The sequence below is a fragment of the Meriones unguiculatus genome, chromosome X (genome assembly GCF_030254825.1).
Source record: "Meriones unguiculatus strain TT.TT164.6M chromosome X, Bangor_MerUng_6.1, whole genome shotgun sequence".
In the NCBI taxonomy this organism is placed as follows: Eukaryota; Metazoa; Chordata; class Mammalia; order Rodentia; family Muridae; genus Meriones; species Meriones unguiculatus.
Genome location: NC_083369.1, coordinates 102,015,217 through 102,031,754, shown reverse-complemented (window position 1 = coordinate 102,031,754; position 16,538 = coordinate 102,015,217). Strand labels below are relative to the sequence as shown.

The window sequence follows — 16,538 nt, the reverse complement described above, 5'->3', positions numbered from 1 at the left end:
GAATTGAAGACCCACACATAAATCTGCACATCTATGGACACCTAATTTTTTTTCAAAGAAGGTAGAAATACCTGGAAAAAAAACAGCATCTTCAAAAATGGTGCTAGTCCAACTGAAGAGCTGCATGTAAAAGAATCCAAATAGATCCATATTTATCACCATGTACAAAGCTCAACTCTAAACGGATCAAAGATCTCACCAGGAAGCCAGATACACTGAACCTGATAGAAGGGAAAGTGGGGAATAGCTTTGAACCCATGGGCATAGTCAAAGACTTTCTGAACAGAACACTGTTAGCACAGGCACTAAGATTTTAAAAAATTAATAAAATACACACTTTGAATATATAGTGATTGTATAAATTCAATTGATACTTAAGGGACAACGCATTAAGTAAGTCTTCATGGCAAATGAACTCATATCTTTCTTGTAAGAAGAATATAGGAAGCTAGGCATGGTAACTTAGGTTTGTAATCCCAGAATGTGGTAGGCTGAAACAGGAGGAAAACTATTAGTTTGAGACCACATAGGAGTACATAGAAAGTTCCTGACTACCTTGAACTATAGTGTGGGACTTTGTATCCAAAAAAGAAAGCAAAAAACTAAAAAATAGTAAGAGGTTCTCATAAGTAAGATCCTCTTTTTCATAGGAGGGAGCAAATTAAACATTTGAAACTAATTTCTTTACATGTTTACAAAAGAGACTTGTTTCATTCTAACTTTAGAAGTGTTTATGAATGACTTTGTACAGTCCCATTTTGGTTTTTAAAGTTGATTAAATAAAATACTAATTTTGTTTTAATATTTTCCAGAACCTATGTTTCATTTTACCACAGTTTTTGTACCAATTCTTCTGTGGATTCTCACAACAGGTATGTGTCCTTCTTAGTAGAAGTGTAGCATTACAAGAACTATAAGATGATTGTCTCAGAAATTGGGTTAATCTATAAGCGATTTAATGATGGTGCCAGGCTAGATAATCACACTGTTGCATCTGTGACTAAATTTTGAAACTTTAGAGGCAAGCTTTATCTTGATTATAAATGCTATAAAGTAATGTTTTTCTGAGGATATTGCATGATCCGAACAACTGTCTTATCATTTTAAAGCTTACAATATAGTGATAGGGAAGAGACAGACAATTTATTTATGATGTATTTATCCCACATAAATACATCATGTGGGACACTATATCAGTGCTTTGAAGGGAAAAAATAAAGTGTAATAAAAATATGAAGTAATAATGAAAGGATATACTGTGACAAGATGAGGGGCTACTATTTTAAAAGAGCTGTTTAGAGCAATCTCTCTAATAAGACAACATGTAGACAGAGACCTGAGTACCCTAGGGAAGAAACTAAGCACACATCTTAAAAATGTTACAGGTAAAGGGATGGTTTCTGAAGAGGTGGCGTGAAGTGCAAATCTTTACTTTTTACTTTGGACTTGTGTTAGTGCTGGCAGCAGCAGGCTTTATTGTATGTTTGGAGCACACATGTGCAGTCTTTTTTAATTCATAGCCTCATAAGCTACTCTCTGGAATTCAGAGTGGCTATTAAAATGCAGTAATGGAATCAGACAATTTAAAACAAAACCTCTTTTTCTTTAGTAAAGCTATATTACTTTTCTGTTTTTCCATTGAAAGGATACATTTGTAACAGGTTTAACAAGATGACAGTATCATCAACTAAACTTTGTTTATGGGACATTCTGTCTCTAATTATGCATCTAAGAATTGGAATTAATTCTCATGTAACCTTAAAGTTCCAACTTGAAGTAAAAGTAGATTGATGATTCTTTTGTTTAAAGCAAATTCAAGACTAAATTATACACCAATCAATCTAAGGAGTTGCTGTTTTAATTTACTCATTAGTGAAAATCAGTAGTTTCCAAAGCAAATTTAGTATTTTATGTCATGAACTGGTATTCTCATTTGAAAAATTGAAGTATAGCACATTTTAATGCTTTTAAATTCAGTTAAATTTTTTTTTGCTGATCTTAAATATTTGTTCATATAAAGTACGTGAAGGTTGTCTCCATTTTCTTTTCATTTCATTGAGAATTGTTGAATGTACTCATCTCTTTCTTTTTAACTGTTGAAACCAAATAATGTTGTAATCCTTTCCTCTTGATTGACTAGCTTCCTTTAAACCCCCAGCTCTACTTCCTGTCTTGAATTTGAACTCCTTGGTGAATAAAGGATGAATCAAGTCTGTCCTCAGTGCTTGACACTTACTATGCCCTCTATTAATGCTTTGAAGCCAACTCGTGAATGAGCTAAAATTTCTCTTCAGTTGTTTCTGACATTTTTCACATCACTTTTCATTATAATTTATGTTTACTTCACTAGTTAAAAGTACAAAGTTGTGCTGATTAGTGTCACATTTAAATTGATCTTATTAATCAGAGAACATTTACATGTGTCTGTTTGAATATAGGATACATTTAATTCAGACAATACAAAATGGTTATATGATAATACGTAGCAGTGTGTTTCTAATACTGAACTCAATAAATACTTGAACCTCAATGAAATTCATAAAATACTTAATTTTTTTTCAGTAGATTTTGTAGGCTAGAGAGATAGCATGATGTTTTAAGACACATGCTGCATTTCCAAAGAACTTGAATTTGGTTACTAGCACACTATGTTGGAGAGCTCACAACCATCTGTAATCTAGCTCTGTGGGGATCTTGCACCCTCTTCTGCCTCCTTGGACATGTGCATTCACATAAACTTACCTACCCACAGACTTACACATACACGTAACTTTAAAATCTTTAGAAACATTTAGTTTTTTTTTTTTTTTTTTTTTTTTCGAGATAGGCTTTCTCTGTGAAGTCTTAGCTGTCCTACACTCAACTTTGTAGACCAGGCTGGCCTCAAACTCACGGAGATCTACCTGCCTCTGCCTCACTAGAAACATTTTTTTAAGTTTTGTTATTCCTGATTGATCCTTTACAAATATGGTGTGACCTCTGTGTTCACATGTTAAGTATTTACTAAACACTTTCAGGATTTCATCCTGTGTTTGGGAGCTCACTACTGTCAACACTCAAAACAAACACCACTACTTATAGTTGATCAAATTAGGTTTATTAGTCCTTAGGGAGTAAGAACACATACAAGAGGAACTCTCAGGAATAGGGTACTAAAAATGATCTTATAATATAGGATTTGAGCTTTATTACATTATTTGGGATTATAAAATGTTAAAAAATGTATAAAGTATTAACCAGAAAAAAATCTGCAGCATAGGTTGGCTACTTCCTATGATTTATTTTCTGTAAGGACTTTTCTAAAATAGCTACTGAATATCTACATTTTTAGCAACTGAGAAATCTTAAGTAAAGTTAATAAGAAATATTATTAATATTAAATTAATGGGTGAAGTATATTCATTATGACATAATTTTTCAATATTTTAAGCTTTACCAGGTAGAATGACTTTCTTTACAAAATTGTCTTTGCTGCCCCAAAAACATTTTTAAAAAACTCTTTTAAGCCAGGAGCAGTAGCACACTGCTGTAATGCCAGCTCTCAGGGAAGCAGAGGCAGGGGGATTGCTGTGAGTTTGAGGACAGCCAAGGCTACACAGAGAAACCGTGTCTCAAAAACTATTTTAGCTAGGGGTTTTTGAAAATGCATAATTAACTCAAAAATTAATGACTGCAGTTCATTGTTTTCCTGTTTGTCTATCTTTTCAGCCACTCTATGATGCTGCTTATCTTACAATGTACAATATCTGTTTCACATCCCTGCCCATTCTGGCTTATAGTCTACTGGAACAGCACATCAACATTGATACTCTGACCTCAGACCCTCGATTGTATATGTAAGTTGGAAATAGCATTCAGACAATTTCTCACTCTGCAATCTAGGTTTGTTTGAACTCACTGTGTAGCTCAGGTAGCCTAGAATTTCTGAAATCCTCTTGTGTTGGTCCTGGTATGTTTGGTATAAGTCACCATTGGTGGGATGTAATTTTTTTTTCCATGTACAGGTACGAAGGACACAGAATTGATCACTTGGTTCATTAAGTGGTTCTGTTGTGAATTTTCAGCTTAAACATATCACTCAACAGGAGAATGGTACATATTCCCCTAGATATCAGTCCTTTACTTAAATGTATATTTTTTGATACATGTGTAGGTCACAAATTATTGCACAGTCTTGCACAGAGGTGCAGAATAAAGGCTGCGACATAACTGTGGCTCAGCCTAAAGTGCAACTTACCTTCCTAACATTGGCAATGGATACCAACTTTGATCAAACTTGATATTAGCTTGTTCCTGGATAACAGAATATTATTACCCTGATAACTCCTTTATAAACATGGGTCTATATTGATTTTTAGCAGTGACATTATGTATTTCACCTTTAGGACTTAGTAACTCAGACATTTTGAAAAATATTAATTTGAAATATTTGGTTATTTTTATATTTTTAATATATATTTGAAAACTGAACTAATTCTTTTGTGAAGAGAGCAGGTATGTGTAGCTGACTTCTTGACCTTTAAACAACATTCTACTAACATCTAGTACATGTTATATTGAGGTACTCAAACTATTACTAGTCAGACTTTCTCTAGACCCAGTCTTCTTGTTTTTCATTTATGCTTTCCTTCATGTTAAGTGACCTAATCAGACTTTCTAACAGATTCCTCATGTAAATGTAGCCAAAAAGTCTGACTAGTAATTCAATATACCATACTATGTCTGGCAATTCTTTCACATAGATTTTTGTAAGGATGGGAATCACTATCTTCTTTTGTCCTATTTGTTCCAGTCTAAATCAGTGACTAGAAAAGCCACATTGGCTAGCAGTTGCTAGGCACTCACTCCAAGTATCTTCAAAGATGTACTTTTCCTGTTTCTGGGAAACATATACATCTTTTTTTTTTTTTTAATCAAAAGCATTGATTTTATTATAGTAGCTATGGTGACCTGATGAGAGCATTACTCCTCTTCTCTAGGCTTCTAGTTGTATTTATTTATTTATTTATTTATTTATTTATTTATTTCAATGCAGTTTATTCAGGAACCTTGAACAATCATCTGACCCTGGGGAAAGCCAGCCCACAGCTTAAATAGCCTCTGGGTAGCCAACCCCAGCGTGCCACGTGGGCAATGCAGATAGGTCCACATACATGGAAGCAAGCCAGATCCTCAGCCTTAGCCAAATGTGGAATTGTTCGTGACAGAGAGCACTCACCATCGGGAAGGTGGAAGGCGGAAACCAGCTCCATCTTTAAGGCACAGCATTCCGCAGCTCTCTACAGTTCCCCCTTTTTGTTTTAGACGCATCAGGCAAGAGTAGAGGTCTGATCTCTGATATTAAAAATAAATTGGGACTTTGTACTGATGTTCATTTAGGTGTCATCCACCCAAAGAGCATCAGACCCGTCCGATACCTTTTTCTCAGAGGCGGGACCTGGGGCATCAACCCGCATGCAATCAGACATGCTCTTCTCTGGGTCGAAAGTGGCTGACCCTGAGTGCAGTGCTTAGCCTCGCATCCTGAGCGTAACATTTTGGCTTTTTATGGTAGCCAACCATGCTTGGGGAGACTGTCCTGCTTCAATGGCTGTAAAGGCCTGAATGGTCATGGCTGCATTACGTTGTTGTGAGACTCTAATCTTGCATATATACCACAGGCAAACCAAGGAGACCAACACCAGAAGGCCTGCTAACGCTCCCATGCCCGCCCATTCCTTCAGATGATTCATGGCTGCAGCAATCCATGATGATAATCCTGTGGCTAGTCCTGCGTCCACTCTGGTAGAATTTACTGTGACAATGGCCACTCTCAGCTGCTCCATCGTAGTATCGAATTCTCCAGTCCAATTACCTAAAATATAGCTAGACAATTGTTTAGACAGATTTGCAGCACAGGAAAAATTCTCCATATACATCTTTTTTCTCTCACTTTTCTGTTTAAAAACAGCATCCCCAAAATTTCAGATTTGCACATAAAAGTCGTATGAGATAAAAAGTTGTATAATTTGTCATGTTTTCATTCTCTGTTCCAAGTACGCAAAGAACCATTGCATTTACATTATAACTGAAAATAATAGCCCAGTGGCATTTCTGTAGTATTATCAATAGGTGTGCTATTTGAGTAATTAGAAGCAAAAGAAATTTGAAATAGAAGCAAAAAAAAAGATATATGTATATATACACACACAACCCCATCTCCTTTTTATATTTATATTTATATTTATTTTTTATATTAATTACAGTTTATTCGTTTTTTATCCCAGCTGTAGCCTCCTCCCTCATTCCCTCCCAATCCCACTCTCCCTCCTTCTTATCCTCCCAAGCCCCTCTCCATGTCCACTGATAGGGGAGGTCCTCCTCCCCTTCCATCTGACTCTAGCTTATCAGGTGTCATCAGGACTGGATACATTGTCTTCCTCTGTGGCCTGGCAAGGCTGTTCTCCTCTCAGAGGGAGGTAGTCAAAGAGCCAGCCGCAGAGTTCATGTCAGAGACAGTCCCTGTTCCTATTACTAGGGTACCCACTTGGATACTGAGCTGCCATGAGCTTCATCTTGGCAGGGGTTCTAGGTTATATCCATGAATGATCTTTGGCTGGAATATCCGTCTCAGAAAAGACACCTGTGCCCAGATATTTTGGTAGTGTTGGCTCTCCTTGTGGAGCTCCTGTCCTCTCCAGGTCTTACTAACTCCCCCTTCTTTCATAAGATTCTCTGCACTCTGCCCAAAGTTTAGTTATGAGTCTCAGCATTTGCCTTGATACCCCGCAGGGTAGAGTCTTTCAGAGGCCCTTTGTGGTAAGCTCCTGTCCTGTTTTCCTGTATTCTCCTTCTTCCAATGTCCATCCTGTTTGTCTTTTTGAGTGAGGATTGATCGACCTACCCAGGGTCCTCCTTGCTTGATTTCTTTAGGTGTACAGATTTGTATAGGTTTATCCTATACTATATGTCAGTATCCACTTATAAGTGAGTATATACCGTGAGTGTCTTTCTGCTTCTTTGATACCTCACTCAGGATGATCTTTTCTAGATCCCACCATTTGCCTGCAAATTTCATAGTTTCCTTGTTTTTAATTGCTGAGCAACCCCATCTTCTTTTTGAAGATCTGCTTCATTTGAAGTAGTAGCCTTGTTTCATTTCACTTTCTGATGTTGACTGACAAGAGTGTACTGCTTTTGAAATTTAATGTTGACTGACAAGAGTGTACTGCTTTTTAATTTTAATCTGTCCATCTGCCATATATCAGGGCATTGTACAGATCCTAACATGTGATTTGACCTGATGGAAAACTAAGACCTACCTAAAAAAGGTTACATTTCCAATAAGAAATTGAACAAACTATATTTACAGATACAGTTAGAAAACTTGGTAGCATTGTTAAGAACATATGTGTTTTTATTGTGTTTGTTTGTTTGTTTTGTTTTGAGTCATAGTCTCATTATGTAGCTCTGGCTGACCTGAAACTCACTATGTGTACCAGTCTGGCCTCAGAGATCAACCTGTTTCTGCTGGGATTAAAGGTGTGTGCCACTATACCTAGCTAAGAGAACATATGTTTGAAGTTAATGCAGTACAGTGGATTTTCTGTTTAAGATTTATTTATTTGTTATGTATGCAATATTCTGTCTGTTTATATGCCTGCAGTCCAGAGGAGGGTACCTGATCTTGTTATAGTTGGTCATGAGCCACCATGTGGTTGCTGGAACTTGAACTCAGGACCTCTGGAAGAACAGCCAGGGCTCTTAGCCTCTGAGTCATCTCTCTAGCCCCCAAGTGAATATCTATGCATTAGAATCCCTTAAGGAACTTTAAAATACCCTAGTATTTAGGTTGTACATCATACCAATAAAATCAGAATGTGGATGTAAATCAGGCAACAGTATTTATTAACTTTTAATATTTGTTGTTTACACATTATAATATAGTTCAACACATATATACAATATATAATGATAAAATTAGAGCAGTTAAAATGTGCATATTCTCAGATACCATCATTTCTCTGCGCTGATGACCTTCAAACTCTTCTGCCTATCTTGAAGTGTCTAACTATTATAAGCTGTGGTTACTTCACTCTACTATACTACAATAGAACTACCTCCCATTCTCTAACTTTATTTTAGAACCCATCATCCACCTCCTCTTTACCTTCTTTGTTTGTAGCAACCTCTATGCTACTCTGGTTCTAAGTAGTGAACCCTTTTAGCTTTCACAAATGAGTGAGAACATGTGATATTTTGTCTTTTTATATATCACTAGCTTTGAAAGATTGCCTAGGCAATTAAGTGTGGAGTTTGGGACCCATTATGTTGCACCTTCTGAGATTTATTATTTGCAAATAAGAGTAATGAAACCTAGATTTTATACTCTCTCTCCTTTTCTGTGTGTGTGTGCTGACTTAATTTATATATACCTTTACAAAGTTATAGGTAGGTAGGTTGGTAGATGGATAGATGATCAATCTTAATTCGTTTCGTACCATTTAAAAATAACTGTTAATTCATATATAATTATTATTGACAAAATAAATAATTATTTTGTCTGTGGCCAGAATTTAAAAAAAAAATGTTGTTTACTTCAGTGTCTCAGTCAGGTAGTGATTACATGAAGATCTAACTTTGATTAGTCCATCCTTTTATTTTAAAAAAAAAACCTTTCTGATCATTAGGGCAGCCCCTTCATTATAATAAGGTAATATTAATGACCACCTTTCATGTTTCTTCCTTGTGTCTTTAAACCAACAGTCAACAGAGATTTATTAATATTTCTCCTCCGTTTCTTCCTAGGAAAATTACTGGTAATGCTATGTTACAGTTGGGGCCCTTCTTATATTGGACATTTCTGGCTGCCTTTGAAGGGACAGTATTCTTCTTTGGGACTTACTTCCTTTTTCAGACAACATCATCCTTAGAAGACAATGGAAAGGTAAAAAGAACATGTTGTATTTTTTTCATAGGAACTACATTTATCATCCACATATTCTTGTGCTATTTATTTTCTTAATCTCTGTTGGTTCTGCTACTGCCTTCTGAGAAAATGACATTATCAGTGAGTAGTTGCACTGGGACAGTTTTGCTACTCATACTCTAGGAGAGAAGTTTGAAGTGGGAGAGGGGAGGAAGCCATCTTCCTGTAGCCACACACTGAAAACTGAACCTCTAGCCATAGATATTGCTTTTACTGTGTTCTCCTTTGCCATGTTTGGTACTCTTCTTTTACGGTCATTCCTACTAATCATAAATATGAAGCAAAAATCCAAGTTTCAAAAATAATTTATTACATATAACATGTCTGAAACCTACATAACTAACATCTACGAAAGTGTAAGCTCAATCAATTTGAATGATACTTTAAAATTAGATATTATAGTCAGGCTTCTTTTATTTGGACTAAGAAGTTAGTTTAGTATGAATCCTTTCCAATTATTAATCATAATGTAACTATTAGGAAAATATTAATTGATTTTCGAATACATATACCAAGCACTTGCCACAGAAGGTCCTGCTGAATCTTGGGTATCCTTGGGAAAGCCAATTAGCTTTCCAAGTCAACTTTTGTCTTCTAGTAAGTAGAGATTCAATTTTGTGACTTCTCAGATCCTTCACCTATGAGTAGTCCTATGACTTCTGTTTTTTTTTTATTTTTTTTTATTTTTGGCACAAAAATTATGTATAGCTGGCTACTGCTTAAAAAGAATTTGTTTTAAGTTTGCTTTATGTTGACATTCATTGGCTTGGCCAACATTCCAGATGGTATATAAGAATCAGTGGTCCAGCCTTTCCTGATTCATTATGCATTTTGAGTTCATGAAGTCCAAATTAAGATTTTATTGTATATGTCACCATCCTTTTTAAGTGTTTGCTAAAATTGCATAAGTGTAAAAATTGTTATCAACAGCTAAATCCATGTATGATTTGGTTGATTTCTCTTTTTCTTCTATTAACCTTATTTTGTTTTTATTTCGTGGAAACGTTTTACATCTCATTTTCTGTTTCAATGTTATGCATACAGATCTTGACAGCATTTGGTAAGCATATGTGCCATTCATTGCCATCGTTTGGATGTATAAGTGGTACTGCTTCTTTGTTGTGCACATGCTAACAGACATGGTATTTATAGTTAGAAAATTAGACTCACTTTTAAAATGTGAGTTCATTTATGCTTATGTGAGAACTTTCCTTATATTCTAGGAAAAACTAACAAACTCATTAGAGACATAAATCATCTAGATAACTTATTTTGATGAACAGTACTTCTAGCAGAATAGTATTTTTTCCCTTCTTCCTTTATCAAACCAATGAGTTCCCCATTTGATGCTGTATGGTAATAAACCCAACCAACCACAGGTGTGGTGGATCTATCCATGAAAGTCTAGCATTATATCTTAACCTTAGTGACAAGCTGTTTTTCTAAATAATTCATAAAAAGATCTTTGTCAGTTACTTGCAGGATTAAACTTTACTTTTATTTCTTCATCAGGCTTGTGTATTCATGACATATATAGTTGTTAAATGTTTTTCAGATATATGGAAACTGGACGTTTGGAACCATTGTTTTTACAGTCTTAGTATTCACTGTGACTCTGAAGGTTAGATCTTTATTTATTCAACTATATTTTGTATAACCTTTGTTTCTTAATCTATGTGTTACTATTTGTTATCTAAGCTCTTGTTTGAATGCTAACTAGAAAGTATGTGATGTTAAGGGTTTTAACATTTGTATACTATTTATTGATTTTTTTTGTCTAGTACATATTCTATGTTTTGTTTTTAGTATTAAGAAATTTAGAACCCATACTTACATTGGAAATCTATTTCTTCTTAATTGCTAGAACTTTGCCCTACTGGTTATCATTACCATGGCTTCATTTGTCACCTGTCACTCAATACCGAAACATCTGTAGCCCTCACCTGCAAATTGTTTGATTTAACTATACTTCCACCCTTATACTATAGAATTTAGAGACCTCAGGGCAACAGTCAACATTCTTACTTTAGTACTTTAAAAAGCCTAGCTTCTGCTCTTTTAGTTACACTCCCTTCTAAAGCCATGGCTAAAGCTAAATCCTCCCATAGGTATTGTATCTGTATAAATTATCAGATATCATAATGCATTACCTGGTATATATTGTGCCTATGGGGAAAAAATGCTTGTGTTGTATCTTTTCAGCTCGCCTTGGATACCCGATTCTGGACATGGATAAATCATTTTGTGATCTGGGGTTCTCTAGCCTTTTATATTTTTTTCTCATTTCTCTGGGGAGGATTTATTTGGTAAGCAGCTGTACATACATGAGCAATATTAAATAATTGTATGTATACTTTATATTAAGATATACTTTTAAAGTTTTGATTATGTGATATATAAGACGATATATAAGATGCTAATCTATAGTGTTAATGGACTACTACAAGGTTACTTATACCATATAATTTGTTACTTTTTGGTACAATTTCAAATACGAGTATTTTAATCCGTTCATTCAAAAGACCCAGCTTTGCATAACCTCTGTCTGTGAAATAAAACAATTAATAGCCTGACCAATAGAAATGGTCACCCTGTGAAGTTTCTACCTGATAACGTTGGCCAAAACATACATTATTGTTCAAGTTAAGCTAGACATGAGTTTAAAATTCTAAAGCAACAAACAAAATATGACTAGAAATTGTATACAACTTTAGCTCTATTACAACTAGTTGCTCTAGATATATTTTACACAGAGACATATTGAGATACCTCTTCTTAAAAGATTTTTCTTTAAAAATTATTATGTGGTATATGTATGTGTGTGAATGTGGGTTTATAGAAGTGTAGTGCCTGTGGAGATTAGAAACTAGTTCATAAAATGTGATGCATGATCAATGATCTAATAAATAGATGATAACTAAGAAGTTATCAACCCAGAGTTCCTGAGTTCCAAATCATTTATGAAGGTCTGATATGCATACTATCTTTACACAGCTACTGTTTTCCCTTCCATTTGGAACAATACTTTAGATATTGTGTTATATAGTTTAGAAGATAAGGAAGTCCAGTTGTGGACGATTTGAAGGGAAGTCCATTGTCAGATGTAGGAGTCTCTTGGATTACTGTCTTACTAACAGTAGCCTGCCATATATCTATCTCCTGGAAACAAACTGTTATTTAGTGTGTGTTTAAAGACAAGAAGAGTAGATTCCTCTCATTTATGTATGAGTATACAGTTGTTTTTTATATTTATACAGAAGTTTTTAAGGGCAATAATTCATTTATTAAAAAGTTGAAATTTCTGGATGTAGAGGATATCTAATTTTAATAAGACAGGTGAAGAAACAAAATGCTTATTAGCATGGAAATTAACCTCATTTCTCTTAAATATTTTTAAGCTCTAGCATTTTCTAATGCACATGAATGTTTACTGTTTGGCTGCATGATTGCATGATTGTTTATAAGTTGGATGAATTTTTTTGTTCCTTGATTTAAAACATCTATTTTCTTTATCACCATTTGGTAAATAAAATTTTTTATGTCTTTTGGGATATTCTAGACAAAATTATTTTTAAGAATGTAAGTGAGGGAGATTCCTTTTAAATGGAAAAGACAGTTTTAAGTAAACTTCTGTTCATTTACAGGAACTGATTTGTTTTTCCGTTCTGTGTTTTCTTTCCATTCCAGGCCTTTTATGAAACAACAGAGAATGTATTTTGTGTTTGCTCAAATGCTGTCTTCTGTATCCACATGGCTGGCTATAATTCTACTAATATTTATCAGCCTTTTCCCTGAGATTCTTCTAATAGTATTAAAGAACGTACGAAGAAGAAGTGGCAGGGTAAGAAATAAATTTGTGTTCTACCTAATATTTGGAAGAGGCTTCACTATCTACCATGAACTGAAAACCTTATTTAGAAAATGGCATTAGTTAAAGCATGTTAAACCCCTCCTTGCAGGTTCATCACTTAATTTCCTCTTCTGCATAAAAAGTATAGTAAAAACTTCGTTATCCAATGCAGGTGGTAAGTAGATTCCTTAATAGTGTTCTATGTTATCTTTAGCAATCCATATGGAGTATGTCATATGCTCCATATGGAATTTTTAAAGGAAAAAAAAAGACTATTGTATTTATCTCAGAATTTTCACGCCAGGAATTTCCACACCAACATTTCAGCTTTGACCTTAGAAAATTCCCTGTGGACTATTAGCAGATATTTTTTTCAGTTGATAATCAAAATAATTTACCTCTTCCAAACCTGTCTCCTTCCTTTAATTATAGTGCTGCTTAATCTCTGTGTTGCTTCTAGCCCTGTTTCCTAACAGTATATTTTAACCAAAGAGAATTTCTTGGATGTGTTTTAACATCCTTATTCTTCAGAACACACTTATAAAAATCCATGATAGTTTTTAAGTATTTTTTAAACTATTAAGTTATATTTCTGTGAAAAGAAGTCACTTCCATCTGTCACTTTATCTGATATATTTTGAGCATTTCTTTAAAAGCTTTTAAAGTTAAAAGGTTAGAATTACCTGAAAAATGAAAGCATTGGCAAAATTTACCAGCAGATTAACTATATCATATTCCTGCTAACACTTGCTCACTTTGTTAAAATAAAGCCCTACTTTTGCCATACTGTTATCCACTAAATGTTGTAACACCTGTAAGTCAATATTTTAGGGAAATAATCTAATCATGACTACCTGATTTATTTAATCAAAGTTATCAGCCAATTGAGCCACAAACTGGTATATCATGGGGGTCTTCCTGCATATTGAATTACAGAACCCAGTTAGTTGATATTATGTAGAAATAAAGATGTGAAATTACTAAAGTAGAAAAGTCTTTAACAAAGTTTTAAAAGGGACTAGAAAAACAGCCTTTGTAGTAGAACTTTAAAAACATTCATGAGACCCTAAGTTTAATCCTCAATGCTGAGGAAAATTTAGTATATAGCTAGATGACCAGAATTGCTCCAACCTCCCTGATTCTATATGGTGTATGGGATAGAATTGAACACAATTTTAGTATAACTAACACTGAATTAGTTTTCTCTTTAATCCTTCCAGTGGCCCTTGACTAATTCCATCAAGCCTTGGTTTTAGTTTTAAGATGGGAAGTAGTATTAATGGAGCAGTTTTCTTCCAGACTGGCTCAAGTAACAATTTTCATGTAGCCAAATAAAAATGTTCAAGTAAGACAAAAGGAAAGAAAACAAAGAAGTAAAATAATTCAGGGACTGGGAATATAACTCAGTTGGTATAGTACTTTTCTGTTGTGCACAAAGCCCTGGATCCCATCTTCAGCATTACCTAAGGTGGATATAGTGGCCCATGCCTGTAATAACCAACAAAAGGATCCTAGTTCGAGGTCATCAGAGACTTTCAGAGGGAGGAAGGGAAGGAAAGAAATCTTCCTTTTTCAAGACAGAATTTACAAGGAAGATCTCTTGCATTACTGTTTTCTTTATCAGAAAAGTATGTTTGGGAAGCTTCTAAATTTTTCTCTGTTATAATGGAGCTCATGTTGCAAAATGGCTCACACTCAAGCTCCATACTAAGAAGGTAAGAAATCTCAGAAGTGAAATTCTTCATATGTATCACCCTAGTCTTACTTAGGCTCTCTCTAAAAATGAGACACCAGCTGAAATGTCCACTGATGTTTATATAAGCCATTAGATGGAGAGATGCTCCTAGGAAGCTATAGATTCATAGACTCGAAGCATTTTTTGTTCCATGTAGACAGAAAATTCCAAATTTTAATTGAAGGCATAGAGTGTTGCCAGTGGGTCAGCATGAATTTTTTTCATGGCTTATATCCATGACAGGAGGAATTCTAATGTCTATATTATAGTTTGGCATGCTAATATGCTAAGCGAGTAGGAAATTTTCCATAATCATTTCCATTCACTCAATCATTCATTCATTTATTCCTACCCTTTTTGAACCAGTCAACATTTGTTGAGCCACCTGCTAATGAACATCTCTCTCTCTCTTTATATATATATATATACATACATATATATATACACAGTGTCTAAAAAGCTAAACTGTTTTTCAGATTCCATAGGATTTTGAGAGTTACAAATGAACCAGAACAGTTATTCACACTAAACGGCACTATTTGTGTGTGTGTGGGGGGCTTAATGTATATGGATGCATACAGGCCAACACAAACATGGCAACCATAGGTCACATCGGGGTCCATTATGCCCTAAGGGGCCGTTGAGAAACAAACAGAAGCCAAATTTTAAATAAAAGAGAATGGGTTTCTTATTATCACTAAAACGTATTAGTCTTTATGTTTAATGACCAGTAGTCTGACATCATTAGTGAGTTCCTATTTTGCTCAGTATTCCTTGTTAACAAGAGAATAGACTTACTTTAAAGCAAAACAGAAGATTACTTTACACTGAGTTATTCTCATAGTCTCTCTAAAGTAGAAGATACCCCTAACTTCAGTAAGCACACTAGACATTCTCTGTACTCTAGAACTATCTGTAGCAGGTAGCCTGTCAGTGCTATTTACAAGTAGGTCTCAACAGCTGTTTTGTAAAAGAGACTTAACAGTAGGTAGTAAACATGCCTCTGTGGTGTTTGAAGCTAACCCATTTATGTTTAATAATTATAAAAGCATCTATATTTTGGGTCCCTTTCAATTCAATTTATATTGTCTGAGGATCCATGATGCATTAACTACTATAGTAGGTGGTGATAGTTTAGGGATAAATCAGCATGGCTCCAGATCATTGGACCTTTCCTTCTAGTTATACTATAAAGGATGTTCATTCTGATAACTTCAGTAAGCAGATATAAAACATGATAATATAATCAATTGTATGGCTTTTCAGAGCATAAGAAGATTAGAGTAACTTTCTCCTAAAAATCTCTAGTAGAAAGACTATGTGGCAGCCTCCAATATTGCTGAGATCTCTTATGTTTGCATAAGAGATAGTGCAAACAGGGATGGAAAGATGGCTCAACAGTTAAGAGCACATGTCTTGCAAAGAGGATACAAGTCCACATGGTAGCTCACAACCATCTGTAACTACAGTTTTAGGGGTTCTGATAACTCATTCTGACTTGAACAGCTGCCATGCATGCTCATGGTTTACCAACATGCAGGCAAATACTGTTACACATAAAATTTTCAAAATTATAAAATAAATAAATAAAAAGAGTGGAAGGAATTGGAAGATGGATGTGACCTAAATATATTACATTCATGTATCAAATTACCAAAGAATAAATATGATTTTAATGGGTTAGATATAAAAATAGCCTTTTGTAATGTTTGTTTCATAAAAATTAAAAAGAAAAGCATATTAATGAAAAAGATAAGTAAGCTATAAATGTTAAATTTCAAATTTGAAATTTTGAAAATAAACTTGTACAAGTCACTTAATTCAAGGGTTATAGTTCATTTATCTCTCAGCTTAATTTTCAGTAAGGAGAAAATTTTTGTGCTAAAACTCCATCTTTACAAATATTAAAACTATATTTTATGGCTAATATGCACTTATAAGTGAATATATTTCATATGTGTCTTTCTGCTTCTGAGTTCCCTCAC

The 16,538-nt window shown here is 34.5% G+C and overlaps 1 protein-coding gene across 7 annotated transcripts in view; it reads left to right on the top strand.

Moving 5' to 3' along the window:
* Atp11c (ATPase phospholipid transporting 11C) overlaps positions 1–16,538 on the top strand; it is a 223,876-nt gene that overhangs the window by 196,602 nt on the left and 10,736 nt on the right. For 5 of the 7 annotated variants that reach the window (XM_060375287.1, XM_060375285.1, XM_060375286.1 and 2 more), the window contains 6 exons: positions 813–872; positions 3,709–3,836; positions 8,788–8,926; positions 10,524–10,589; positions 11,171–11,274; positions 12,656–12,809. In XM_060375287.1, coding sequence (XP_060231270.1) covers positions 813–872; positions 3,709–3,836; positions 8,788–8,926; positions 10,524–10,589; positions 11,171–11,274; positions 12,656–12,809 — 651 coding nt within the window. Of the gene's footprint in view, positions 1–812; positions 873–3,708; positions 3,837–8,787; positions 8,927–10,523; positions 10,590–11,170; positions 11,275–12,655; positions 12,810–12,927; positions 12,994–16,538 lie in introns of all 7 variants that reach the window. The other 2 variants (XM_060375290.1, XM_060375291.1) reach the window with 1 other exon arrangement.